Raw genomic sequence first — 27,817 nt, forward strand, 5'->3', positions numbered from 1 at the left:
TCGATGTGAGGCATTCTCACTGAGGCACAAAATATCGCGACTATCAAGCACAAAGCAGAAGAGAGAAAATCGCTACAGTGTTGGAATAAGGTGGGTGTTTGCTGGGAAATTGCGCCATTTTCGTGCTAAATAAAAGCCCGTGTGATGACGGCCATGGAAGAGGAGAGGAAGCAAAGCGGTGGTGGGTCAGTTGAGTTACTGGACAGGACGAAGGAGCAGAGGGGACAGATCTGGGAAACCTGCCAAGGAAGGAAAGTGAGAGTCCATCTCTGACTGGGGAGTGGCACATTTGGGGGTCGTTTGAATTCTGTCTCATTACATATGACTGAGATCGGCATTTCCAAAATAGTCTTAATCACCCTCCGTGTTATCCTCACAACAACCCTGTGAGGTAGGTAGGCTGAGAGGATGTAACTCACCAAAGGTCACCCAGCAAGCTTCCATGGCGGAGAGGGGATTCAAACCTGGGTCTCCTAGATCCTAGTCTGACACAAACCACTACACCGCTGTGGCTCTCCAGATCTATACTCCCTTATAAAGGAGAGGGTAAGGAAATCATGCTGTCAAGGAACAGAGTATTCTCCCTGACTGATAATGGAAGAGGCAATCTTAGGCTAGGTAGGTCTTTAAAACCAGCATCTTGATGTGAACCTGGAAACACACTGGCAGCTGATGCAGATATTCTAAAACCTCTGTAAGCATTACTCGGGTCACCTTGTTCCAGTTAACAAGTGGGCCACTGCATTTTGCATTAACTGGTGTTCCCAAGGTGCCTTCATTGCGGCCCTGCCTAGAGCACCTTTTATTAATCTTGCCTTGAAGCTACGGTACCAGGGATCAGCTTGGCCTGATCAGCTGAATCCAAGAGAAGGCTTGACTTCTACGAATATTTTATATTAATATTTTAGGTATGAGAATTTCTGATGCTCATTACTGGAAGGGAGGATTGTGCTTGAATTAATTGGTTGTTAGTCTGTATTTTGATTGTTGTTGGAACTATTTGAAATGGATGTTATATGTAAATTTTCCTGGAGTGATTGGAGGGCCTGAAGCTGCAGGGAGAAGCACTCTCACCTCAAAAGCACTCCTATCTACGAATATTCTATATTAATATTTTCTATGTCATAGCTGATTTATGGCAACCCCGGGTGGGGTTTTCATGGCAAGAGACTAACGGAGGTGGTTTGCCCTTGCCTGCCTCTGCAACCCTGGTCTTTGTTGGAAGTCTCCTATCCAATTACTAACCAAGGCCGACCCTACTTAGTTTCTGAGATCTGGGCCGTTTCCACACAGCTTACCTTGTTCCAGAAAACAGCAAAATCTTGCACAAAATCGCACGAGAAGACGCTGTTATCATGCAAGAAGACGCAATAACAGCGTCTTCTCGCACAATTTTGCGTGAGATTTTGCTGTTTTCCAGAACAAGGTAAGCCGTGTGGAAACGGCCCTGATGAGATCAAGCTCACCTGGGCTATCCAGGTCAGGGCATATTAATATATTAGGGATACCAGAAACTCCCATAAAGAACAGAAGACATCTCAGTGCAGAGCAAAGCTGCAAGTTGATGCATCTTTAAGAGACTGTCTAGACAGAAGTCAGAAAGACTGAGACCTGGATCTGCTCAAATACAACAGGCCCGAATTGTTATATGTTGATTGTCGTCATATATGCTTAATTATTGTTTCAATTAAGATGTCTTTTCAAGATGGCTCATTGTTATGTTCATAAATGAAAGCATTACAAAGTGGGATCACACTAGCATGGATGTGAACTCTCTCAGATTCTTTAAAAAAATAATAATATTGCTCCTTGAATTAAATAGGTTACACGGGCATTAATGTATTTTCCAGTGAGTTGTCTTCTCATGATACCACTAAAGCAATATCTTTCTCCTCCACAAAAAAAGTCGTAGAACTGTCCTCCAACACCACATTTCAAAGAATCGATTTTCTTCCTGTTAGCTTTTTTCATTGTCCAACTTCAGTATGGTGCTTTTTACTTGAATGTGGTCCAGATCTGTTGCAACTTCACCTAAAGGGAGCTTAGATACAGAGTTTCAGGGATGCTCAGTAATCTGCCAGTTTGGCTCATGATTTGCTCACCGACCATGATCTGGGAGCCAGGCATTCCTTGAGCTATGCAGATGCATCTGGAACAATTCAAATATACCTGTTTGCATGATCACAGACTGCTTTCTCACAATTGCTACCTCACCCGCTATGTCTCTATCACTACACATAGAAGGTGCATACTTGGAAGAAAAAAATGTTTGAAGTTTTTGATCTGAGCGATACCTTTTAATTATATTATGCAAAGGATGGGGAGAAAATTCTCTTTATCCATTTTCTCTATTCCATGCATAATTCTCTAAACCTCTGTCAAGCCCACACCACGCTCCACTGTCTTTCATCTAGATTGAAAGTCCCAGACTCTCCAGATTTTCCTTGTCCCAGGTACTTTTCGCACTCGGGTTTTAAAACATGTCTGTACCTGTTCTGCATCCCATGTTTTCAGAGGTTTCACATTTGCAAGCCAGTCATACGACGCAGTGCCGCTCTTTCTCCCCATTACCCTGATTTTTCTCCCTGCTAATATAGCCCGATGTTAATTTTTAATCAGCTGCCCAGTCGGGGCAGACGCGATTAATGCCAATGTGAATGTTTTACAGTGTTCCTCCCCCTCTTCTTTTCCCTAGTTGCTGATTGGATTGTGTAAAATTAACCACACCCACATAACTCTGCTCTCTGAACTCCTCTTTTCCGCCATCTTTTTGGCTGCACATACAGTCTCTCTTACTTTATGACTCAACATATACTTTTCCTTTGGGTGGGACCTGCAAGAGAGGGGGGGTTGTTTTATCTTCATTCCCTCCTCCGCTTTATGTGCTATCCCTGCACCCCGGCGCGTTTTCATGCGAGCGCTGCCTGTTTAGGTTGGGTTGTTTCCCTCCCCTTCTCCTCAGCCTGGATCCATTTCCTTTTCTCTCCCTCCCTCAAGACCATCTCTCAAAACACTGTCAGTCAGAGTGGCAGGGGCTTCTCTTTCATCTCCCCCTTCCATCCTTTCAAGCCAGCGAGCGCGAGCGCGAGGTGGAGGCGGAGGAGTGGGTGGCGGGGATGTTAAAGTCACATTACTGGTGTGAGGGAAAGGGAAAGAGAGAGAGGCGTACACACACACACACACACACACACAGAAGCTCTCCATTGGCTCTCCATGCAGCCAACTTGCTAAGCTCAGCCAAATTGTGCCGGGTTCAAGAGCTGCTGCAGCCTCTCCTCTCTGGAGTATGTGCGTGCAATCCCCACACAAGAGAGTATTTCCACACAAGAGAGAATTTCGCAGCCCCTCAGAAAGCACACCAAGCCCCGGCTCGGCGCGTCTCAGCAGAGCCAGAGGCGGGTATGAGTCTGCTCCCCCCCACACCATGCCCAACCCCTGGGGAGGCAAGTCCTGCCTTACCCCGGGAAGAGGGAGGTGGGAGTGGGTGGTTGAAGGGGCGGCATGGGGGGAGCAGACTCATACTTTACACTCTCCTCTTCAACTCACTAACCAGACTGCCAGAAAAGCCCTACTCAAATCACTGAGTAAGCAATGATTGGGAGAAACACTATGGAAGGAAGAACTCTCTGCACAATTGTTTACAGTGGCAAAATCTTTAATGCTGATGCTCCAGTGGAATCTTAAACTTCAAGAGGAGTTAGCCGTGTTAGTCTGTAGTAGCAAAATAGTAGAGTCCAGTAGCACCTTTAAAACTAACAAACTTTATTGTAGCATAAGCTTTCGAGAACTACAGCTCTCTTCGTCAGATGCATGTTCTCGAAAGCTTCTGCTACAATAAAGTTTGTTAGTCTTAAAGGTGCTACTGGACTCTTTACTGTTAAACTTCAAGTATCTCATGCCCAAATATCCATAATTATCTGAATCCCAGTTAGTGCTGTTCATAGTTGCGGACGGCATTTCAGAGCCACCTTAAAGCAGGATGGAGACAGCGTGACTCCAAAGTTGGGGGTGAGGTCTGGCACCTTTGTCTCATCTGGCCACACTACCTGGAATCTTCTCAGAATGTGGGTAAAGAAGAGGAATAGCTCCATCCGAGCCAAGTTCTCTCCTAAGCAAACCCTTGGACCTGAAAAAAAAAACTGCACTTATATACCACTCTTCTAGACAGATTAGTGCCTCACCCGGAGCGGTAAACAAGTTAGTGTTATCATTATCCCCACAATGCAGCTGGAGAGGAGTGGCTGCTGAGAGGAGTGGCTTACCCAAGGCCACCTACTGAGCTCGTGGCAGTAGTGGGATTCAAACCAGCAGAGTGCTGATTTGCAGCCCAACTGCTTAACCGCTATGCTACAGCAAGGAGATTAAAAGGGAAGCCACTAATGGCTAGTTCAGACATTCAGATTTTTCTCTGGTGCTGTGCCAGCTGAACCCATGGACCCTTTCACAAAGAGAACTTTGTTTCATTTATGCCCCGCCTTTCTGCCCAATGGGGAACCAAAGCGGCTTACATCATTATCTTCTCCATTTTAACTTCACAACAGCCCTGTATGTTCAGTTAGGCTGAGAGTGTGTAACTGGCCCAAGGTCACCCAACAAGCATCCATGGCAGAGCAGGGAATCGAACCTGGGTCTTCCAGATCTTAGTCCAATGCTCTACACCACACTGGAGGTTTGGACGGTATCAAAATCTCCACCTCTAGTGTTAAACCTTTCTCTTAGCTGAGAACAGACAGGAGGGGAGGTGAACTCAATTACTCTCCAAGCATGTCCTGCCAGATCTTTTGAGATGCTGCTGGCTGGCTAGGCCACCACCAATGAAGTGATCAGCTCAGACCTTCTCCTGAAAGTTGACTCTTAGAAAATGAAGAGACGCTTAATGCTAGGAAGGATCTTCCTGGGGTCTTCAGGAAAAGCTTCTTTGACCTTCCACACCGGTCTCAGTGGGAGAGCAAACAGAGACCATCTTATCTGTTGGTACAGAGGGGAAAGTCCCTTTTGGACTGATTCTATCAAGCCAGGAGGATCTCTCACCTGCAGATGGCAGCCATTGCCATGTGGAGGGTTGCAGTGTGAACCAGGACTACAAAGTAATGGAAGGTTTATAAAAAGTTGTATCTTTTGTTAAAGAGCCTGTCTTAGGGCACCTATAGAGCGAGGGCCAGAGGAATTGTGTGTTACACTTTTCTTTGCGGTGCTTGACATATGTGTGGTGGTGGAGAGTGCCCTCAAATCAGAGTGGACTTATGGTGATCCCTGGAGGGGTACTCATGGCAAGAGACTAACAGAGGTGGGTTGCCATTGCCTGTCACTACAACCCTGGTTTTCGCTGGAGGTCTCCCATGCAATTACTAACCAAAGCAGACCCTGCTTAGCTTCTGAGATCTGACGAAATCAGGCTCACCTGGGATATCCAGGTCAGGGCACTTGAGATGTGTGTGAACATTTTAATAAATGCCTTTTAGCTCCTAAATGTTGGTAGTTCTTCTCTTTACCATGTAGACTTCCACTGCTTGAACATACTCTTTAAAGCAAGAAACAGAGGAAGGAGGTGGTCTGTTGGCAAATTGCTAATCTCCCAGTGGTGCACAAGTCCAGTAAGCAGTCTATGAGCCAAGCTACAAGTGACGAATGACACTTGCCTGGCAAGTGAACAGACTCACGTGTATTCCTCCCTGTTCACTGGCCATTCACTTGCGCTCCACTTGATCAAGTGGAGCGCAAGTGAATGGCAAGTGAACAGGGAGGAATATGTGTGAGTCTGTTCACTTGCCAGGTAAGTGTAATTTGTCACTTGTAGCTTGGCTCTATGTGTAGAGTAGATCTTGGGTAGCAGGAGAGTCAAAGATGAGGCGGGGCCTTCGAGTGACAAGTTGACATAGGGTGCCTTGGTCCTCTCAGTGAGTAATTTCTCTATACATGTCAAGTGGTGGCAGCAGTGTACCAAAAGGAGGAGAGAAAAGCCTCCCTGAGGATAGGGTCAGCCAGGAGAATGACATGTTGTTGCCAGGTGGAGGATTTTGGCAGCTGCTAATGCAGAGACACCTCGGAGGGCAAGACAGAACAGTGCTTGCCGGTCCATGGGGCTGCTTTGCCACATCTTGGAATAGCCTCACTGAGTCATGACCACAAACTTCCACACGGACCTTCAAAGGTATGTCTTAGTGATTCTAGTATTCCCTAAGTGAAATTTGTGATTATAGGGTCACATCTTTGAAGATGCTGCCAATTCAGTGTTGGGACAAACATCAAACTCAGTCAGAAAATTTACCTGCTGAGAATGCCAGGAAGGCTTCAGGCTTCACAAATTCTCCCTTCTCGTTCAGAAAATTGGAGGGGTTAAATTCACGTGGGTATTTCCACTGAGACTCATCATAATGGACAGAAATGAGGCTGGTCACAATCATCGTGTCCTGCAAAACAAAACAACCGTGTCACACGGAAAAACCCAGCAAGTATTTATCTTGACTACTTTTGCTACACTCACTTGACTACAATTCCACAATTAAAAATGTAAAACAATGATTTTAACAACCTGGAATCCCCATTTTTAATACACACCCATTCTGTTGAGAAGTTCAGGATAGATTTCTTAAGATACACCAAGCTGTACCTGGGTAGAAGAGTATGCAAGCCAACAAGTGCTTATAAAATGCAAACTGTAGCTTAATGCAGCCTCACTTTTGCCTCGGGGCCATGCAGGGAAAGGAGAGGTTGTTTAACCCTTCAACCTCCACTCGGCTTCACTATTAAAACTTGAGCTCCCTACTTTATTAGTAGTATTTTAAAGGAGAATATGTGGCTTTTAAAAACCAGGGGTTGGGCTTGGGGTTGTGGGGGGGGGGGGTGCCTGTCAGATGCTGGCAGAAGTGGAGAGGTCAAAACAGAATGACCAACAACGCAGAAGGATCACGTTACAATCTCCTGGACTAATTTCAGTTGAGGTGTGGCCCCCTACACTGATGCTTGCTGCCTACCCATCTTGGCTTATTCTGTTTTACCATAGTGGTATGTCTTGTTGGGTCCACAGGGCCATTAATTCTTCAGTGAGGAAGGGTGTCGTTGCCATTGCCCTGAAAGAGGATACAAATAAATGCTACCAAAAATTCACTCTGCAGTCAACTTTATAAATTCAATAAAGTGACGAGGGGCTCAAGAAATATAATAAAGTGCTCAGTGATAATTTCAATGGACAGTTTCCAATATGTAACAGCTTCTAGCTCTCTCAGCCCCACCCACCTCACAGGGTGTTTTGTTGTGGGGATAATAATAACGTACTTTGTAAACCGCTCTAAGTGGGTGTTAAGTCATTCTGAAGGGTGGTATATAAATCAAATGTTGTGGTTATTGTTATTGTTATTATTATTAGCATTTACAACCAAGTAATGCTCAATAAATATCAGTATAATAAATATCACATATGTAAGATCCATACAAAAATATTACATATATAAGATCTATACAAAAATAATACTCTGTTCGTAACAGCCACAGCAATACAAAACATACACTCAGCAAAAAAACCTATATAAGTCCTTATAAATCTATTTCCAGTAAGCTGACAAAAGAAACTCCAAGGAGATGTTCGAAAATATGGTAAGTAGTATGAACAGTCATGTTGTATTAAACATTTCTCTTTTCTCTTTTTCTTTCAGGTGGGTGTATGTCTTGTATTGCTGTGGCCGTTACCAACAGAGTATTATTTTTGTATAGATCTTAAATAAGTGATATTTATTATACGGATATTTATTGTGTATTACTTGGTTGTAAATGCTATTTATTGTTGTGACATATTGGAAACTGTCTATTGAAATTATCACTCAGCACTTTATTGCATTTCTTTCTTTTCTTTTTTTTAACACACACAGTCCACTAATAAAATTACATTTCATATACATATTACAGTATTATCTGACATCACAAACTCAGCACAGCATGACTGGCAGGCAATCTTCTGGCTCCAGGGGGGGAAATGTATAGCGTGGGGCAGATCTGGCAGAGGGAGAGGACAGGGTGATTTTTTCCCAGGTTTAATTTTTAGTTTATTACATTTTAATTCTACCGTTCAAAAGAGCTCTCGGTGATCTTGAGCACCTAGTCACTTTATTGAATTTATAAAGTTGACTGCAGAGTGATTTTTTTGGTAGCACTTATTTGTATCCTCCTGGCTGTGGCTTAACCACTTTGTCTTTTGTTCTTTGCTTTACCGGGGGTACATCTCTTGCTCTTACATTGCCCTGAAGGAGGCTCTCATTAAGACCCCTCCTAAAGAACCAGACATTGGCCTATTGCAAACTCCTATTTTTGTACAAAGTTCTGAAGGGACTGGAGGTGGCTGTGAAACTTCATGACTTCTTTTTTTTTTTTTTAAGTTTCAAAAAAATTTTATTGAAAGTGTAACAAGTAACAAGATCAACAGTAAATGCGTAGAAAAAAGGTGACATCATACATAACAATGTTCAGATACAACAATACATAAACATCAAAACACTAACAGTTGGCAATAATCAAGTGTGCAAATATTATACATAATCAACAGGAGTCTAATACAGTGTTAAGCAAGCTAATTACAACAGCGTCGGGGGAATCATGTACAGGCACATCCATTATGTCGCAGAGTAAATCCATAGTTCAAATTTCGGGGTTTATAATCGCGTAGTGAGGTAGCTTAGAGATCAGCCATTCATTCTGAGATAAAAACTCCAGGAAAGGGTACCATTGTGCGTAAAATTGTGTAGGTTTGGAGGGGTTATGCAATGCTCGAATTCTGTCTGTTATTTTTTCCATCATAAGGTGGTCCCACACCACTCTATACCATATGTCAAGAATGGGAGGGAATCTCGATTTCCACCTGAGTGCAATTGCGGTCTTTGCAGCTGCTAGGAGAGTTCTGACCAATGCCTTCCGCAGATGAGGAATATCTAGATCTCCCCAAAGATCCAAGAAAACAAGTCCCGGGCTTGGGGGTATCACATAAGTCGTGATACGGGAAATTTCCTGGAGAACCGCCTTCCAGAAGGCAGCAACACTTTTACACTCCCACCAGCAGTGCAGGAACGTACCCTGCTCCCCGCATTTTTTCCAGCAGAGTGGCGATCTGCTGGGATATATTTTCGCCAGCTTTTGGGGAGTGAGGTACCACCTGTGGATAATCTTATAGGTTTGGAGGCGCACATTGATGACAGGGGAGTTAAGCAATGCAGATATCCAAACATGCTCTCTATCTTCTCGTGTGAGTTCTATCCCACAGTCCTGCTGCCATCTATTGAGTAGCGCTTCAGTGTTTAGTGGTTTGGAATCAAGCAGGACGAGGTATAGTTTTGACAAGAGACCTTTACGGTTAAATGAGTGGGAGTCCAGAAGTGCTTCAAATTTAGTTGTTGGTGTAGTCATTACGCTTTTTATATTCAATTCGTTCAGAAGATATCGCAGTTGCAGGTAGAAAAACCAGGGGACTTCCCTGCCTAGGTTGTTGTTCAAGTCTACTCTGCTTATAATACCATCCTTGGTGGCTATGTCCAACAACCTCAAGTCCCTCAGGTCATCCCAGGAGCGCAGTGCGGTTATATTATGCTGGCGAGGCATGCCCTTATGTGATGTGAGCACTGAAAAGCGGGATATGGCCGGAAGAAGGGATCGCTTATGTCTGTCCCAAAGCTTTAGCAGTGCAGCAAGGAACATATTTTGATATATGGAGGAAGGACGCAAACTTGGGGTAGACCAGAAAGTTTCTCGCAACGTTTTTGGCTGGGAAAAGGTGCCCACTATGTTTATCCAATCAGAGTGTCCAGAGGGGAGTAATATCTGGAGGATGTCTGACAATCTGGCTGCATCAGAATAGAGCCCTATGTTTGGGTAGTTAAAGCCCCCTGCTGTTTTAGGGGCGCACAAAACTTTGAAGGCAATCCTAGGGCGCTTATTCTGCCACAAGAATCGGTTTAATGCCGCCTGCCATTGGCTCAGAATTTTGCTAGGGATTTCAATCGGAATTGTTCTATACAAAAATGTCAATTTTGGGAGGACGAAGGATTTTATCAAATGGTATCTTTCATACCATGCCAGGTTTTGCTTGTTCCATTTGAGCAGGAGGTGTTTAATTTCTTTCATCTTTTGGACGTGGTTTACCTGGAGTAGCTGGGCTGGGTTGGGAGGGATATTTATGCCCAGATATCGGAGGTGTGATTTGGCCCACTGGTATTCAAATTGCCGTTTTATGTCGCTACACGTCCCCTCTGGGAGATTCACTGATAGGATGGTGGATTTGGCTTGGTTTATCCTCAACCCCGATATACACCCAAAGTGAGCAAGAACAATTGCCAGAGCCTTTAGGGAAACAAGTGGGCACGTAAGAAACAGCAAGATGTCATCAGCGAATAAGCATATTTTGTAAGTACGTTTGTCTATTTCAATGCCTCGAATCCTTTCATCGGTTCTTATCTCCTCTGCTAAGGGCTCTATCGCGAGGGCGAAAAGGATGGGGGAAAGGGGACATCCTTGGCGCGTGCCTCGGTGTAGAGTGAAGGGATCGGACGCTAAGTCATTAAGTTTGATTCTTGCCTTGGGGCCTGCGTATATCGCTTTAATTGTTTGTAGGAAGTTGGGGCCGAATTTCATGTGGGAAAGGAGCATCTGCAGGTACGGGGCCTCCAGGGTGTCGAAAGCTTTTTCGACATCCAAGGAGAGGAATGTGGTTTGTAATTTGTTGTGTCTACTGAATGTCAAAATGTTCAATGCCTTATAAATGTTGTCGGAGATGTCCCTATTGGGGATAAAGCCAATCTGATCCGTACAAATATAATTTCCAATGAAAGAATTGAAGCGTCGTGCATATAATGAGGTAAAGATTTTATAATCGACATTCAGCAAAGAAATCGGTCTATACGAACCGGGGTTAGAGGGGTCTTTGCCTTCCTTGGGGATCATGGTGATGACTGCCTCAGCCCAGGTTCCAGGTAAGGTCCCCAATTTATGTACCTCATTACAGGCCAATAACAGGGGCGGGGTTAACACCAAAGCAAATTTTTTATAGAATTCGGCCGGATAGCCATCCGGCCCAGATGCCTTATTGCTCTTTAATTTCTTAATGGATTCCAGCAGTTCTGTAGCGGTGATTGGGGTATCCATTAATCGGCTGTGTTCCTCCGTCAATTTTTTAATGTTCTTATGGTTTGATAGGTAGCTTCTAATTGACACTTTATCTGGCCTGGATGAAGTATATAAATTTGTGTAAAATTTTGTGAATACATTCAATATATCGGGAGATTTAGTGAGCGTTTGTCCCTTGTCGTTTTTTATGAGTCTGACGTGCCTATTTATTCTCTTCTCCTTGACCTTCCAGGACAGATAACGTAGGGTCCTAGGAGAGTGGTTCCAATACTTTTGTTTTAAATATAAGATGTTCCTTTGAATTTGGGACGTTTCAAGTGACTCCAGAGCTTTGCGCTCATGGAGCAGCTGTTTATAGGTTTTTTTGCTGCCTCTATCCTTGTGTAAGCGTTCCAATTGGTGGATTTTATCCATTATGAGTTGCTTTTGGAGTTTTTTCTTCTTATTTAGCGAGGCAGAGAGAGCGATCAGTTGTCCCCTTAGTACCGCCTTAAGAGCGTCCCACACCGTTTGGGAAGATGTCGTGCCCGTTTGGTTATCTTTGAGATATTGGGCGATATCTCGTTCAATTTGTAGGACATTGTTCTCATTAAGTATGAGGTTTTTCTGAAACGTCCAATGCCTCTCCCTTTCGTAGGGCCTATCTAGGGACAATTTGCACGTTACCCAAGCATGATCCGAATAGCTTATGTCTCCTATGCTGGAGAGTAACACTCTGTCTCTCAGATCTGGGGACACCAGGATATAGTCGATCCTGGTGTATACGTCGTGGCGTGGGGAGTAGTATGTGTAATCTTTGGCCAGTTTGTTCATCTCCCTCCATATGTCCAATAAGTGGAACCGAGTAAATAGCGTGAGCATCTGTGTGTCACGATTAGGGTTCTTAGGTCTTCTTGGCGCCCGAGGTGCATTGTTGAGGGGAAATGAGGATTTATCTAGGTCATGGTGTGCTACATAATTGAAGTCCCCTCCCACAATTACTGATCCCTCCTGGAATGCTTCCAATTTTCGGAGAATTTCTTCCGTGAACTCCAGTTGCTGCGTGTTGGGCGCATAGACAGATGCCAGTGTAAGCAACTGTCCATTGAAGTGCCCCTTTATAAATAAGAACCTGCCTCTAGGGTCCCGTAGGGTGGCTTTGTGTTCAAATTGGACCCTGTTTGCTAGTAAGATTGCCACCCCGCGGGATTTGGAGGAGCCTTTTGCGTGGAATTGCAATTTTATCCATGGGGCCTTAAGCTCCGCCTCATAGGATGCATGGAGGTGTGTTTCTTGGATCAGGGCTACATCTACATTCAGTTTCGCCAGGCTGGTCAGAACTCTCCTTCTCTTCACCAGGTTGTTTAAACCCCTCACATTTTGCGAGACAATATGGACATGTGGTTGTGAGGCCATTATAGAATGGGTAAAAGTAGAGTATCAGAATTGGCCTTTGAAGTGGAATGTAATAGTATTGCAGAACCAAAGGTGCAAGTATAGAAATCGCTAGCAGTCGTGTAAGGGCTCTTGCCTCAGTAGTTTATAATAGATATGAATGAGATGGCTGAAATGATCTAAGCACCAAAGGAAGGGTCAATACGCAAATGCAATAAGATTCAGGTAAATAAATCACTGTCTGATGTTAATTAATTAAGCAATCAAATTTCATCACTTTGAAGGCAATCATGCAACAAATTCATTAGAAAGGAAAGAGAAATCGTATCACAAAACACAAATGCAATGAAATGTATAGCAAGCTTAAGTTAATCTACTATGTTGGTAAGTTTCAATAAATAATCAATCGACTTTCGCCCTTACCCTTTCAAAGTATGGTGAGAAGCAAGCAGACTGTCAGTGGGTAAAACTGATAGTTGTGATAAGCTTGTAGTCTGCTATGCTACCTCCCCTCTCCGATTATGGATGGATCAAACTGCAATTAATTCCAGGTAAGCCAATCAAGTAAGTACTAATTAATTAAGATTTCTTATTGTTATCGTATGTAGGAGTAGACCAAATTAATAGACGTACCTCTTAACCCCAAATCACTAAGTTGCTTGTAATCTGCTATGTTACCTTCTCTCTCTGATTATGGACGGATCAAACTGCAATTAATTCCAAGTGTACAAGTTGCTAATCAATCAAGAACCAATTAATTAAGATGTCTGTTTGTTACCTTATGGAGGAGTAGATTGAATTGATGGATGCACCTCTTAGCACTAAATCACTAATTTGCCTAACTACCTTAACAAAGTTATATACAATAAGCACGCAGCACTTTAATATAGTTTTTGGTAAAAGCTTGAAAGTGTAAATATATTCAATTAACTCACTACTTATACTCCTTTAAACCAACTGTCCCCAGACTTGTAATAAATGATTAATGAATTCTTGCCCTTACCTCTGCAAAATGCAGTAAGGAGCAAGCAGATAGTCAGTGGGTAAAACTGCAAGTTGTAATTGTTGTATAGATTGCTTCGTTACCTCCCCCCCCTTACTAACGTCGGGTCAAGCTGCAATGAGTTCCGAGTATATGATATGCCAATCAAGAAGGTATTAATTAATTAAGATTTCTCTTTATTACTTTATGTAGAAGTGGATCAACTCAAGGGGCGCACCTCTTAATATTAAATCACTAACTTGCCTTAACTACCGTAACTAAACTATATACAACGAGCACTCAGCGTCTTGTTACTTATTTTCCAGGAAGAACTTGAAGAGTGTATTTATATAATTATCACAAGATCTAATATTTCTCTAAAGCAACCGTCTCCAATAGAGAAATAGAAACTAAGGTGCTACACAGTCCTCAGCAGCCTCGCGAGAAATCTCTGCAACGAGGTTGCTGTAAATAAACAGAACGGAGGACTGTTTGTGTAAGGGGCTAATAAAGAAGCAATCCCTTCAATCCCACCCCAACCACCCCTACCCGCGAGTAAATTAAGTAAGATTGGGACGTTCCAACACAACATATTCTAGTCATAAGTCCTACCAGTCAGAGCTTCAAGTGTCCCGGACCGGTATTTTATTATTTTTCTGAGGAGACATGGGCAGCGGTCGTTTTCTTTTCTGAGAGCTGGCCTCCGTCTCCATGGCGACCTCTATGCCTAGCTCACGTAGAAACCGGAGGCCTTCCTCGGGAGCAGAGATCAGGTGCTGTATACCCTTCAACGAGACTCTCAATGCAGAATACCGGGTCCAGCTGTATTCTATTTGGGCATTTCTGAGTTCCTCTGTTATCTGCCGGAGTTGTCGTCGTCGCTCCAAAATCTCAGCCGGTAGGTCTGTATAGACGCTGATTCGCACTCCATTGTAGGAGAGGAATTTTCGCGCCCTCGCCACCTCAAGCGTTTTTTTCCTCAGCCTCCAGTCGGCAAAGACGGCCACCACATCTCTAGGTCCCCGCCTCTTATCTGGATTTCTGGGGCCCACTCGATAAGCCTTGAATATAATCAATGCATGGGTTTCCTCCAGCTTTAGCTCCGTCGTCAGCCAGCCCGCCAAAAAAACGGCAAGGTCTGCATCCACGGCCGCATTTTCCTCTATCCCCCTAAATTTCAAATTAGCACCCTGCAGTTGAATCTCCATGTCCAAGATCTTATAGTGGACACGATCTTGTTCTGATTGCAGGGAGTGGACGTCCTCCCTTAAAGCCGCAGTCTGGGTAAGAGCCTGATCCGACTTAGCGACCACGGAGTCCATCACTATCTTAAGATCAGTTAATTGTTGTGATAGTGGTTCCATCAAGTGGGAGATTTTGTTAGAAAAGCTCGATTCAAGGTCTAGCAGAAAGGCTTTCAGTGCTGGATCATAGGAAACCGTCTGAGATTTTCGCGCCTCAGCATTTACTATCGCGGCCTCCATGTTTGCACTCGTTCCCTCTATCTCCCCCTCCGTGCCTTCTGCTTGCGAAGCTGGGAAATAGCTCTGCAAATTTTTCACCGCCTTAGAGTTGGGTTTCTTTGAAGTAAGATCTTGCTTACCCTTCATACTAAGTTTTGTAGAACGTTTTTGATGCGTTTATCGGGGTTTAGGGGTGGAATTGAACCGGAGCTCTGGCTTTAGGCGTCCATTCCTCTCGGTGCCGACGCCACGCCCCCCCCCTTCATGACTTCTTGAAGGAAGGTCTGTTTCTAGACCCATTTCAACCGAGCTTCTGACCTGGTTTGGGGATGCAAGCAGTCCTGTTCACCCTGACAGTTTATTTTTGCCAGGTGAGAAACAGGATGTGGCTTTCTTGAATCTCCTGGACATCTCTCAGTGGAAATCAATACAGTCTGGGCTGGTTCTCTGGAATGTGTATTAGGAACAGACATGGGCACGAACAGAAAAAAACCCGAACATGGTGTTCATTGTTCATTGCCATCCACGAACAATGAACAACGAACACTGACAAACATGATCCCATCATGAACATGTACATTGTTCGTTGTTCGTGGGGGCCAGCAGGCTCTCCTCCAGCCATCAAGATCCCTACCACACCACTCCCAGAAACCCTACCTGAGCAGGCAGCAGGAAATGTACCAATAATAAATAATAGCTTGGCCCGAGAGCCTGGCAAAAGGCCTGGAACCTGAAGGGGTAGATCCCTATTGCACCACTTCAAGAAACCTTACCTGAGCAGGCAGCAGAAGAGGTACCAATAATAAATAATAGCTTGGCCCCAGAGCCTGGCAGCAGCCCTGGAACTTGAAGAGGTAGATTCCTATCCCATCACACACAAAGAAAATTCAAGCTCCAATGCACTCTCCCTGTCTCTCTCTTTCTCTCAAAATGCCAACAGCAACTGTCTCTCCCTCACTGTCTGCAAAACCAGAGCTGGGAGCCCCCTCCCCCCTCCCCTTTGCTTCCTTGTAAGAAATTTGGAGCTCCACACTTGAAAAGAAGACTTGCCTATCAAGCTAAATTGGGCTTAGATTGGGGTTTCCAGGGCAACCGCAGGCATTCAGACAGAGTCCAGGAAGTCCTTGCCTCCAGTTGCCAAGGGAATTGATTGCAGGTGCCAGACTGTCTGGCTTGATGAACAGCAATGAATGAGGCTTGCAACAACCACCTGTTCATTAGAGTTCATTTAGAATGGGGCCTCAGGAACACCTTGTTCATGAACAGCTGATTGGGCTGTTCATGGCTTTTTTTAGTTCATATTGTTGTTCATGCCCATCTCTAATTAGGAATGCTGCTCTCTGATCTTTGAAGGTAGTGCTGAGGGATTTCGTGTTCAATCTGTGGAAGGAGTCCTGCAAGTTTAAATTCCTGCTTCCACACCCATGTTATGGACAGCGGTCAGATTATAGGGTTAATTTGTCCTTCTTATGTTTTCCTTTCTCCATCTTTCTACTTCATCAAGAGTCCCCCTGTGTCAGAAAGTGCTTAGTTCCTGCAAGCAGGGCTTTTTTCCTGGGAAAAGAGGTGGTAGATCTCTCTATTATCACATGTGGGCGCGCAAAATACGCATGTGCTGCTGGAAACACGTGATGACATCACTTCTGGGAAGTGACATCACTTCCAGAAGTGACCTTGTGGCAGCACAGCAGGAAAAAAGGGAAGAAGAAAAGACATGGAAAGAGGGAGGGAAGGAAAGAGAGAAGGAAGCAAGGAAAGAAAGAAAAAGGGAGGGAGGGAGGGAGGGAGGGAAAGGCTGGGGAAGAGGCCAGGGAAGCTCCACCCGAGGAGACGGCCCATGGGTCTTTGGGTGCTGTGGGCGGAGCCATCAGTCATGTGATCTTTTTTCAGAGATGCTGGATCTCAGATCCTGGGAGATCCCGCTGAAAAAAAGCCCTGCCTGCAAGAGATGGAAGGTGAAGATCCATGGGCATTTGGACCCACACATAAAGCAGGTTAAAGATTTATCTGGATAAAGATGGTAAACTGTAATGTTCAATGACTGGTTACAGAAAGGAAAGTAAGTATAATAATATTGGGGAATTTTAAAATTCAAGTCAATACAGATAGAATAATCTAGTTATTTGTTGTCAGTTAAATGATACGATTATTATAAAAGAATTCGAGATGATGTAATTGAGTCACCATTGACAATGGCACCAGGCCATTCAACTAAGTGGCTAGTTACCCTTTTTCTTGCTGGGACAATGCACGTAATACTTTAATTGTAGCTATCTTTTTCAATGTAGCCATTGAGATAAGATCCAGAATGGTAAAAGAAGCTTAAAAGAGTGGCTGTGGGTCTAGGAGGCACATGTGATGCAAAGTCCTCGTGTTGTCTACCAACAACAAGAGGGATTTGTAATGTATAGTGAGGCCCTGATTTATCAACACAGTGATCCTGCATTTGTGAAGCTACAATCCAAGCCCAGCTGCAGTTGTTTTATGATCTCCCTTGATGTCACAGCATTGTATTTCCTTACGCTGTTGAGAAACATATATGGGCAGATTGGCACATCCTAGCCCATGCCATACCCCTTCAGTTTTTACCTTGGGAATATTATAACCGAAAAGCTGCATGTCTTTGACAGGGGCATGAGGTATTCCTAGGGGTACTACATTTGCAAAGCGCTGGATTTCATGAATGACAGCATTTGTGTAAGGCAGCTTGTCCCGATCTTCGTACTGGATGCATGGATTATTTCCAAGAACATTATTGATTTCCACGTGACATTTCTCTAAGGAACAGAGACTTCAGTTACCATTGATAGCATTTCACTGGCAGCTTGAGGATCTACCACATTCATTTTAATTTTCTTCTGTTTGTTCCTTTTAAAAATTATTATTGTTATTGTTATTAATGTTATTTATAGTCCACCTTTTTGACTGAGACTCAAGGCAGATTACACAATGCCGGTCACTACAGTCTGTTTCAAAGACATTTCAATAAACAATGTGATAGGGTATGTAAATGCAAATGTCCAAAGATTTAAAACTAACAAGAATCCAATAAATGTTAAAACACAGCATAGGCAATTCTAAGACGGCTATATTAAACAACACAGAAACTATCTAGTAGGATCATACATACAGCAACAGACATTACATAGTAGTAAAGTCTATAGTTCCTATATCTCTAACTTATGCGTCTTTTTTGAGATCATTGCCTTAAAGTACAGCCCTCCTATTTAAGTAAAAAGCCCACTTGAATAATTCAGTTTTGCATTATTTGCAGAAAGCCAGGTGATTGGACAGATTCATGGAGGATAGCTCTAACAGCGGCTACCAGCCATGATGACTAAAGGGAACCTGCATATTCAGAAGCAATAAATCTCTGCATACCAGTGCGAGGAAGCAGCACTGGGGAAGATCTGTTGTTGGCCCTCTACAATAACTGGTTGGCCATTGGGTGAGACAGGATGCTGGACTCGATGGATCACTGGTCTGATCCAGCAGGGCCCTTCTTATGCTCTCCTGAAAAAAGTGGCTGGATCCAACCAAATAACTGAATCGAGGATGGATCCCAGAGGTATCTTCCACTCACAGGAAGACTATTTTTGCACATTGTACATAATACATAAACCAGTGCGCTCAGCTCTCTCTGGCCACTGCTGGCATGCTTCCTTCTTGCAGAGCACAGAGTGCATTTAGGGGAGGAAAGGGAGCATGCCAGTGGCAGCCAGAGGGAGTCAAGCAGACTGTGCTCTAGCCCTCGGTCTTAGGGAGGCAATGGAGAATGCACGGCATTTGCTCAGTCCCCAAACAGGAGGTGGTGGCTGCAAACGCTCCTGACTAAGGTGGGAGGAGGAGGGAGTGCTGGGTGCCACTGCCGCATGGTGAGGTGGGCATGTGGGTGGGCTGGCTGCTGCCTTCCTGGGCTGCCCTCCTCACTATGGTCCTGGAGCGATGGGAGGGATTCTCTCCCTCTTTTCCCTGGCGGAGAATCACACTGAGCTGCTGTTCTTTCTCACTACATTTCATATAGAATCTTGCGGGAAACCAGGGCTCATTTGGAGACGGAACATGCCGGAACGGTGTTCCGGTAGATCTGAAAAGAGGTCACGTGGGTTTTGGTCCCGCCCACATGATCCCTTTTCCTCGTGGCTGTCCTTGTCTTTAGCAGCAGGCAGCAGAGTGAGTGCAAGCCGAGTGGGGCTGAGCTCCAAAGGAACATAAGCTGCTTTGAATTCATTCTGCTCTGCTGCTTTATTTTCATTTGTGACTTGTGAGAGAAAGTGAGTGAGTGAGTGAGTGAGTGAGTGCGTGCGTGCATGCAAGCAGGGCTGGCTCTCCAGAGGAGGGTAAACTGCTTTGAGTTCATTCTGCTTTAAGGAAATACCTGGAAATTTTGGGGGAAAGGGGCCTGAGGGGTGGATGTTGCCTTCTGAAAAACTTCTGGTGATGTCAGGGTGTGTGGCATATGCTAATGGGATATGCTAATGAGTTATGCTAATGAGTTCCTGCAGTTCCTTTCCTAGGAAATGACTCCTGCGGGAAACCAACACATGAAGAACACATGCCGAGCACCTTGTGTAGTTCCCCTCTTAGCCCAGGCTCTCAAGGTGTATTGTGGGGATGCTAGTAAGCCTGCCTCCAATTCAATACCTGCTACATTAATGACTAGACAATAACATCTTGATTTTTGTTAAAAGAAAGGACAGACATTCATTTCCATCTAATTTAGCACTTCTTAAATCTGACACCCTAGGCAGCTCCGATGCTCATATATCTGATAGTGCCAGCCCTGTTCTTTGACACAGACATACCTTGAACCTCTGGGAAAGCCATCATGTACAACAAACCCCACCCAAGCGTTGTTGCAGTCGTTTCTACTCCCGCAATGAACATTTCAATCATTGTTAAAGTCATGTACTCCTCTTCAAAACTTGATCCTTTATTCTCTGGCTTTTAAAAAAGGAAATTTGAAAGCAGTATTTCATAGTCAAATATACAGCTAAATAGAAAAGACCTGAATAATGTAGCCGTTTGAGTTGGGAAGGTCTCAACCCGTAGTAAAGTAATTGAATGAGTATTTCTCATTTACATAGTAACCAGGACTCCATGTTCTGTCCGTATCCTAATTATTCTGTTCAGTCTTGGGGGGAGGGACACATCATTTCTTACCTCACTTGCCTAGTGGCAATTCAGCTAAGCTTGACCCCTTCAACTCATGGGCCAGTTCACACACAACGATAATAATGATTTTATACAGGGTCATTTCCAAACGGCTTACCTTCCCTCAGAACGACCCAGAACATCATGCAAAGAACACGGAAGATTGCATTTTCTCACACAAGATTTGTGCGATGTAGCGCAAATCTCACGCAAGAAAATGCGATCTTCCGCATTTTTTGCGCAATGTTCCGGATCGTTCCAAGGGAAGGTAAGCCGTGTGGAAACGGCCCAGGTGTGGTGAAGTTCAATAAGAGTGACAAGATTTTTCAATAATGTTCCAAATTAATTTTTTCTTAAATACTTTCCCATATGCCACTGGACCGGAAGTAATCCTTTTAGAGTATGCAAAATATGCCACAACTTCCATTTATCCTGATACAGTTTTATACTTCTTAACAGCTAAACGTATTTTTGAGAAACATTGGAATCTCGCTTAGACGCTTCTAAGAGGACTGGTGTACTGCAGGATTGGGAAATAATGTACAAAAAATAATCTTTTGTGAGGTTCAGATTTATTTAAGAAATGTGTGGGAACTGAACAGAGAGTTAGTGAAGGGTGCGTGATTATCCTGCAGAAGAGTAAGCTCAATGGTTATTTTTAGAATCCTCTGGGTAATAATGTTAATAAAGTATTGTTACACAACCAGGAAAAAAAGCTTCCTGTTTTATTTACCAACTAGAGAACACCAAACAGGTAAAACCTGATCCAAGATCAAGACCGATGGTTCAGTGAGTGTGTTTCCATGTATATGTCATTAAATTCAATTCTGAACTAGGCACCAGAGTGTAAAGCTGAAGGGAGGAACAAAAAAAGGTAGTTAAGTGGGTGGGAGAGAAGAAAACAAGTGAGGCTGCCAAAGGGAGGGAAGGAATGAAAGCAAAAGGCTGGAGAGGAGATAAAGGTGGGTGGGAGAGAGAGAAGAAAACAGGGAAAGGGGAAAAGCTACGGGGATGTTAAATAGCGGGTTCAGACACTGAGTGATTCAACAAGCTCTTTATTCGACCAGAACATCACTGAAAACCTAGGTGGCAAGCCGCACATATATTCACAACTTTCATTCCCAAACCACGCCCCAACTATCTTCATTTGCATCAACCCTTCATTTGCATAAACTATATACATTATAACTTATTTACAGCTCAGTGATTGGTCTTTATCGTGCTGCCCTGATTGGCTGCTACCAGCAAAACACAACCAATGATAGTGCAGGCTTCAGTACCCTTATTTGAGCTAGCGGCTTGACGAATACATAACAGGGGAGCTGCCAGAGGTAGAGAAAGATGAAGCAGGGAGAGAGAGAGATGGGGGGAAATGAGATGGCTGCTGAGAGTCCTGGCAGGTCTCCCACTTGTATGTGTGTGAGACGAAGGATAATTCACATGTAGTCATTAAGTCCTGTGATAGCAACTATATTGCAGTTGTGTGTTTTAAATAAAAAGGATGTCTACTTGCGCACTTTGAGCAACCCTCCAACCATTCTTGGGACATCTTCATGTGGACAATGTCAAGTGGGAGCTGAACCAACAGCATTTTCTGTGCTTACAGAGGCCCTTCTCCATCTAGCCAAGCTTTTGGTTATTGTCAAGTACTCCAAAGTTCCCCTAGATCTAGCATTCGGGCACACAAGTGTATATTCAAAATTAGACAGAACATGGCATGTGGATTCTAAATGAAATGAAAAATCTGTGATCCATAAGCATGAATTTAAAAAAATAAACTTTAAATAAGGTGGCAGAGGGAATTCTCACGTTTTTGTATTTACTCATGTATTTCTGAAAACGAAAATGATATCAAAATCCACTCTGGAACTTATCAAACTCAAAATTCAATAAGCTGTTACTTGAATTTTCTTTTTTTTAGTCAATCCTAAATTTTGCTATTGTTCAGTAAAGACAAAAATGTGGTGAATTTAAAAAAAAAAACACTTGGGAGCATTTTCTAAGTTTATGCAGGAAGAAAACATGGCTTGCCAAATCAGGGTGAGAGACATTGGGTACCTTCTGTATTTCTTCCAAATAGGCATCAGTTATGTCTCGGTGGTCTCCGGGAATAAGCGTTGCCCTGTGCTCTTCGACTTCTTTTGAAAAGAACGCAATGACCTTCTCTGCAGCCTTGAATAAATTTTGGTGTGGAAGAGGAAGCCTCCGCACAAATGGCACTGCATTATAAAGCTGCGGGCAAGCAGAAGAACCAATTATTGAATTAATTAAGCAACTTGTCTTCCTATGATCTTGATGGCTGAGCAAGATTCCAGCAGCCACCATGTATTGCAAGCTGAAACAAAAATTTCAGAGTGTGGAATGCAATTAAAGTAAACAGCAAAAATTCATTTTACAAATCTGTAAAATGACCACCTCGCGCGTCACTTTGGTGACGTCATCACGCAGGGTGGAATGGCGGGGACAGTGTGCGGGGCTGGGAAGCTGCCCACAGGCGAACCTCCCCACAGGCAAATGGCACGAGCGGCCTCGCAGCCCCCCGCACTGCTTTCGCCTGCCCCGCAGGACAGGGGGTGGCCGGCTTGCCACGCACCCCCTGCCCTGCAGGGCAGGCAAAAGGCAGCGTGGCCACCCGCGCCATTCGGCTGCCCCGCAGGACAAGGGGCGGCTGGCCGGCCCCTGTCCTGCGGGGCAGGCGAATGGCATGGGCGGCCCCACAGCCCCCATGCTGCCTTTTGCCTGCCCTGCAGGACAGGGGGTGCACGGCAAGCCGGCCGCCCCCTGTCCTGCGGGGCAGGCGAAAGCAGCGCAGGGGGCTGCAAGGTTGCCCGCGCTGCTGCCTGCGCCCTCTGGCAGCTGGCAGCTGCTCCCGGCGCTCCTCCCTGGTGGCACTGGGGGCAGACTACCCCCCCTGTCCCCCCTTGATCCAGTCCTGTTACTACATTATCACATTGTATTTTATTATTGCAGAATTCATCATCTTCTTCATCTAGTTCTACTGCATTGTTATATATTTCTTGCATTGTTTTTAAAATGTTGTGATTTGCCAGAAAGGGGAGTGGAAAATGAAGTAAACAAGTGTTATGGTTAGGAAATGGGGGAAAGTGGATTTCCTTGCTGGGAACAAACTGAGAATAGCTAGACTGATCCGCTGGGAAGGGGCCCTTCTAGCACAGCCCTAGCAAAATAACAAAGGAAAAGGGTGGAAACCTTGAAAAAAAATGTAACAAACTAGTTAGTGCCCAAACGGTCTGGCCCGTAGGGAAGAGAGTCAGAGAAATATCCCAGGGAAATGTATTGTACCAAGGAAGCCAAAAATACATTTATAGGAAGAAGGTTTATTATAGAAAAAAGAGAGAGGAAAGGGTGGGTGGATTCAAAAGGGGTAGGAAGGAAAAATACAAAATCCAGAGAAAAGCACACCATCACACAGCACACAGTCTGTCAAACAAAACAATAATGTTGAGCTAACTCAGCTAAGCACACTTTACCTAAATGGTAGAAGGTTCCTGAGAGCATGTACATAATTCCTTGTACCAAGGTAGTGGAGGAGTCCTCCTTAACCCCTGGCCCACTTGTCTTAGGGTCTCCAGATGCTTCGAAGTGGGGACAAAAAAAGTCCAGAGCTCCCAGATAGTTATGGGCCATGGAATCTGACCTAAGCCAGCCTCGTCAGTGAGATTGATTAGCAAATCTAACCAATCCCAAGCAAAGCTCCATCTCTGATGTCAGAGACTATTTCTACCCATCATAGAATTATTAGAGGATGGTCCCGCCATTTTTATGGGTCTGCACTAACATGACGAAAAGGGAATCTGGCCCAAGACCGTTGCCCCTTGTCAAAAAAGAATTAACTTGGCCAGCCAGCCCCAATGTGAAATGGAGTATAAAGCGTTATTCTCAAGTAAGCCTCAGGGATCCAAAATAGTAAAGAGTCCAGTAGCACCTTTAAGACTAACCAACTTTATTGTAGCTTAACCTTTCGAGAACCACAGCTCTCTTTGTCAGATGCATGTGGTTCTTGAATGCTTATGCTACAATAAAGTTGGTTAGTCTTAAAGGTACTACTGGACTTTTTTACTATTTTGCAACTACAGACGAATACGGCTAACTCCTCCGGATCTATGATCAGGGGTCCAAGAATCCAGAGGTTCTAAGTGGCACTCTTGAGTCATATTACATCTTAGGGTTCTGTCACAGCAAGCCAGTGAATAATAGCAGGGTGATTAAAAGTAAGTTAGTTTCAATTTGTAAAAATAATATTTTTTTTAAGTTGCAAAGAGACATTCCATGCATTGCGCATGTGTAATTCACAGAGTGCTATCAAGCAAAATATGCTACCTGCTCCTGAGAAATATCTGGTGAGAAACATCCAAAAGCACATTTTTCCGTAGTCCTGTAAGTTAGGTACCTGTGCCCAAGGTCCTATAATCGCTGTAGTATTCTCATGGAACAGGTCCAACACATTTCTCAGTGACTTATCGTCATAATTAAAACGCTTCCCAAATACAGTGGTGGAAATGATGTTTGCCACTGCGCTCTCAATGAAATCACAGGGGTCAAATGGCACACCTGTGGAATTAAGTGAGCAACAAAAGGGTAGTTTATATTATTGATTGCACAAACACCAGAGGGGCCCCTCCTCCATCACTGCCCCCAGCTTTTGGGTATCTCTTGAATTGGCCAGGAAGCTGAATATGGACTTGGCCAACCCTACTTCCTCCCTTCACAGAAGTGACATAGTTGGGGGTCCCACCCATCAGCAAGCTATCACCTTGTGTTAACTCACTCATATTTTCCTCAAATATTTGCATCAAGTAAGCGGCCTCATCCGAGATCTTTTCCTCCATGGATTTTTTACCCAACCCAAAATTTCTAAGACCCACCAGCATAAATCTTCTTTGCTCTTTCCACGCTTGCCCATAAGGTGCTAAAATTATCCCTGCAGTAAGATAAGAGTGAAAATTGAAAATGGGTATAAAGCAGAAGAAATCTCATTTCCATACTTTATTTTAGCCTATTTCTTAGATAAACAGTTCCAGATTTTCAGGAAGCAAAATTGTATAGCCAGTCTTGCATTCGTACAGCATCGATGCTTTCATAGAATCACAGCATACACATATTTGTACATACGGCCATAGCTTCTGCAATCTGTGTATGTTGGAGAGTAAAACACAATGGCATGAGTATGTCCTCATGAAGCTAACCTCTGGTAGGAATCCCCAACTTGCAGACTGTGTGTAGAAACATTGCTTGTGCACTGACATATTAAGCAATCTCACAAGCACTAGCCAATAGATCATTGTGGCATTAAAAAAACTATATTCTTCACAGCATTCCAAAGTGAAATAGGCTTGATAAGCAATATGTTCCTCTTGAGTGCTGTAATAAAAGCAGGGCTTCTTTTCAGCGAAAACGCAGTGGAATGGAGTTCTGACACCTCTTGAAAATGGTCACATGGCCAGTGGCCCCGCCCCTGATCTCCAGACAGAGGGGAGTTTAGATTGATTGCACAAACACTGCTGGAGTGGCGTGGAGGGCAATCTAAACTCCCCTCTGTCTGGAGATCAGGGGTGGGGCCACCGGCCATGTGACCATTTTTGCTGAGGGCGATTTAAAAAACTACCCCCTTGCTCCAGCTGACCCAAAGTGACGTCATTGTGTGGTCCTGAGTTCCACAACCTCTTTTCCCACAAAAAAAAGCCCTGAATAAAAGCATGATAAAATAAATATCTGGAAAAGCCTTCAAAGGTGAGTTTTGACTTGGGGCTCATGAGGCATAACGGCATGGAAAGAAATGTTTTCATGAATCCACAACTGACATTAGTCTTTTACAAAGACAAGCAGAGAAACGAACAAATCAGGGGAAACGCAAACTTGGAAAACCTCTTCAGGTACCTTTCCTATTATTGACCGCCTCTACAAAAGGATTTTCTGGTCTTCCAGCAAATTCCATTCCTTTCGTGAGTAGGACCTCTTTCACCAATGAAAATCCCTGAACAAAGACAAAAGGTTTTCCTCCCGCATACAAACTGAAGATGGGACCATATTTCTGTGCATACTGAAAGGAAACGGCTATAGATTAGTACGGTGGCATTTGAAGAGCCTCTAGAACAACTCACTATCATGACTCTGAAATGTAGCAGCAGGCATCAAGAATGAGATTGTGAAATATCTGCTTCTTCTGGTACACAGTCAAGCCCACCCCCTGCCCCTGAAAGTTTACAATCAATACCGTTTTCTTGTCTGAGCACAAGTTTACCAATGCATGTTCCCCATGGTCTTGGATGCTGGTTAGCGCGCTTCTCTGTGTGATTAGAAGGAATGCACGAAAATAATCTCAAATACTGTTGCTCTCTGTCTCCCTCTTGAAGACTGTGCCAATGCAATCAGAATGCTTTTCTCAACAGCAGTAAGGGGGTCCTGGCTCACGAGAGAGAACCTCCCCTTCTATCTCTACCCACCCTTCACCTGTCCCTGCCACCACTGATCTTTATTGGGCTCTGGCTTGGGAGTAGGAGGACTGCCCTGCCCATGGCAGCCTGAAGCAACTTCCACCACAGCCGGGTAGCAGTGAGTGCAACACATAATCCCACAGCCTCCCCCCACACTATCTTCCAAACAACAGACTTAGCAGATGTTCCCCCTGGCCTCCAAAAGGATCTCCCCAATAAAATTCTATAGAAGCCAAAGCGTTTGCTGTTTGTTTGGTGTTCTATCTCTTTCCTGGTGGCACCCTAACCAAATTTTTTTGCTTGCACCCTATGAATGCTGGACCTGCAGTCTGTGAAGGGACAGAGGGAGAAGCTAGCTAATTCCTCCCAATACCCATAATTTTAAAAATTGCTTATACTCTCTGGAAGGAGGTTGCTAAGTTGCTGTAACCAGGGGAGGGGGAGGAAAATGCAGGACACCAGAGGAGATGAGGAATTGTGATAATGGTAAGATTTCCAGGAGTCAGAAGGGGTTGCAGGAGTGACATGTGAAAACTCTACTTTCTGTGCAGAGACACATCTTCACGTCATGGGTAATGCTGATTTATTGATGCAGAAGTAGAAAAATGAAAAATGCCTTTATTTCACAGGAGAAACATAGGAAACAAACTGCGGGGGGAAAGAATTGGTTGGAATTGCACAGAGCTGAAGCAATATCCTGGTGAGGTGGGATTGGCTAGAAACAGCAGGGATGAAAAATTCACAATTAGCATGCATCCCAAACCTTCAAAATTCATTCAGTTATGGAACATTAGCAAATAAGTAATCTAATCACTGCAGCTAGAACAAACTGTAAGTCACTCTTACGGCTAAGACTGCAATTAATTTAAGGTAACTTTTTCTAGGCCCACTATAAAATAAATATTTAATGTCACACAAATATTTGACTCCAGTGCCTTCCAGGGACATCTATGTAGATGTCTGATTGAAATATTACAATAAATCTTCTTCCCCTTCCCATCTCTGTCTCCTCTTTCTTTTATCTCTTCTGTGGATTTAAAGGTAATAGAAAAGGGACCAACCTTATCAAGGTCTTTCAGGGGATTGCGGATGTTGATCTGGAACAAGTTTCCAAGGAATGGTAGACGCTTTGGTCCTGGGGGGAATTTCTTGGGACGGACAGTCTTCCAGAAAAGGTACAATATGAAGGAAATCAGCAGCAACCAGCTGAAAATTTCCATGGTGAAAGGAAGGGAATACTGTGGGCAACGGGAACATTTATTCCTGGCAACTACAACAGATGGCCT

General features: G+C 44.1%; 1 protein-coding gene across 2 annotated transcripts; it reads right to left on the reverse strand.

Annotated features, from left to right (window-relative positions):
* Window positions 1-3,634: 3,634 nt before the first annotated feature.
* LOC129343844 (cytochrome P450 2J2-like) lies at window positions 3,635-27,817 on the reverse strand. 2 transcript variants are annotated; one of them, XM_055000223.1, is made up of 9 exons: window positions 27,593-27,817; window positions 25,975-26,137; window positions 24,866-25,018; window positions 24,488-24,648; window positions 22,135-22,308; window positions 19,728-19,866; window positions 17,512-17,699; window positions 6,269-6,410; window positions 3,635-4,126 (listed from the first exon to the last, which is right to left on the reverse strand). In XM_055000223.1, the coding sequence occupies exons 1-9, from the start codon at window positions 27,749-27,751 to the stop codon at window positions 3,939-3,941; spliced, it is 1,467 nt and encodes a 488-aa protein (XP_054856198.1). In that variant the 5' UTR covers window positions 27,752-27,817; the 3' UTR covers window positions 3,635-3,938. The 2 variants fall into 2 exon arrangements, with proteins under 2 accessions (XP_054856198.1, XP_054856200.1); XM_055000225.1 differs by lacking the exon at window positions 24,866-25,018.

The sequence above is a fragment of the Eublepharis macularius genome, chromosome 16 (assembly GCF_028583425.1).
Source record: "Eublepharis macularius isolate TG4126 chromosome 16, MPM_Emac_v1.0, whole genome shotgun sequence".
Lineage (NCBI taxonomy): Eukaryota > Metazoa > Chordata > Lepidosauria > Squamata > Eublepharidae > Eublepharis > Eublepharis macularius.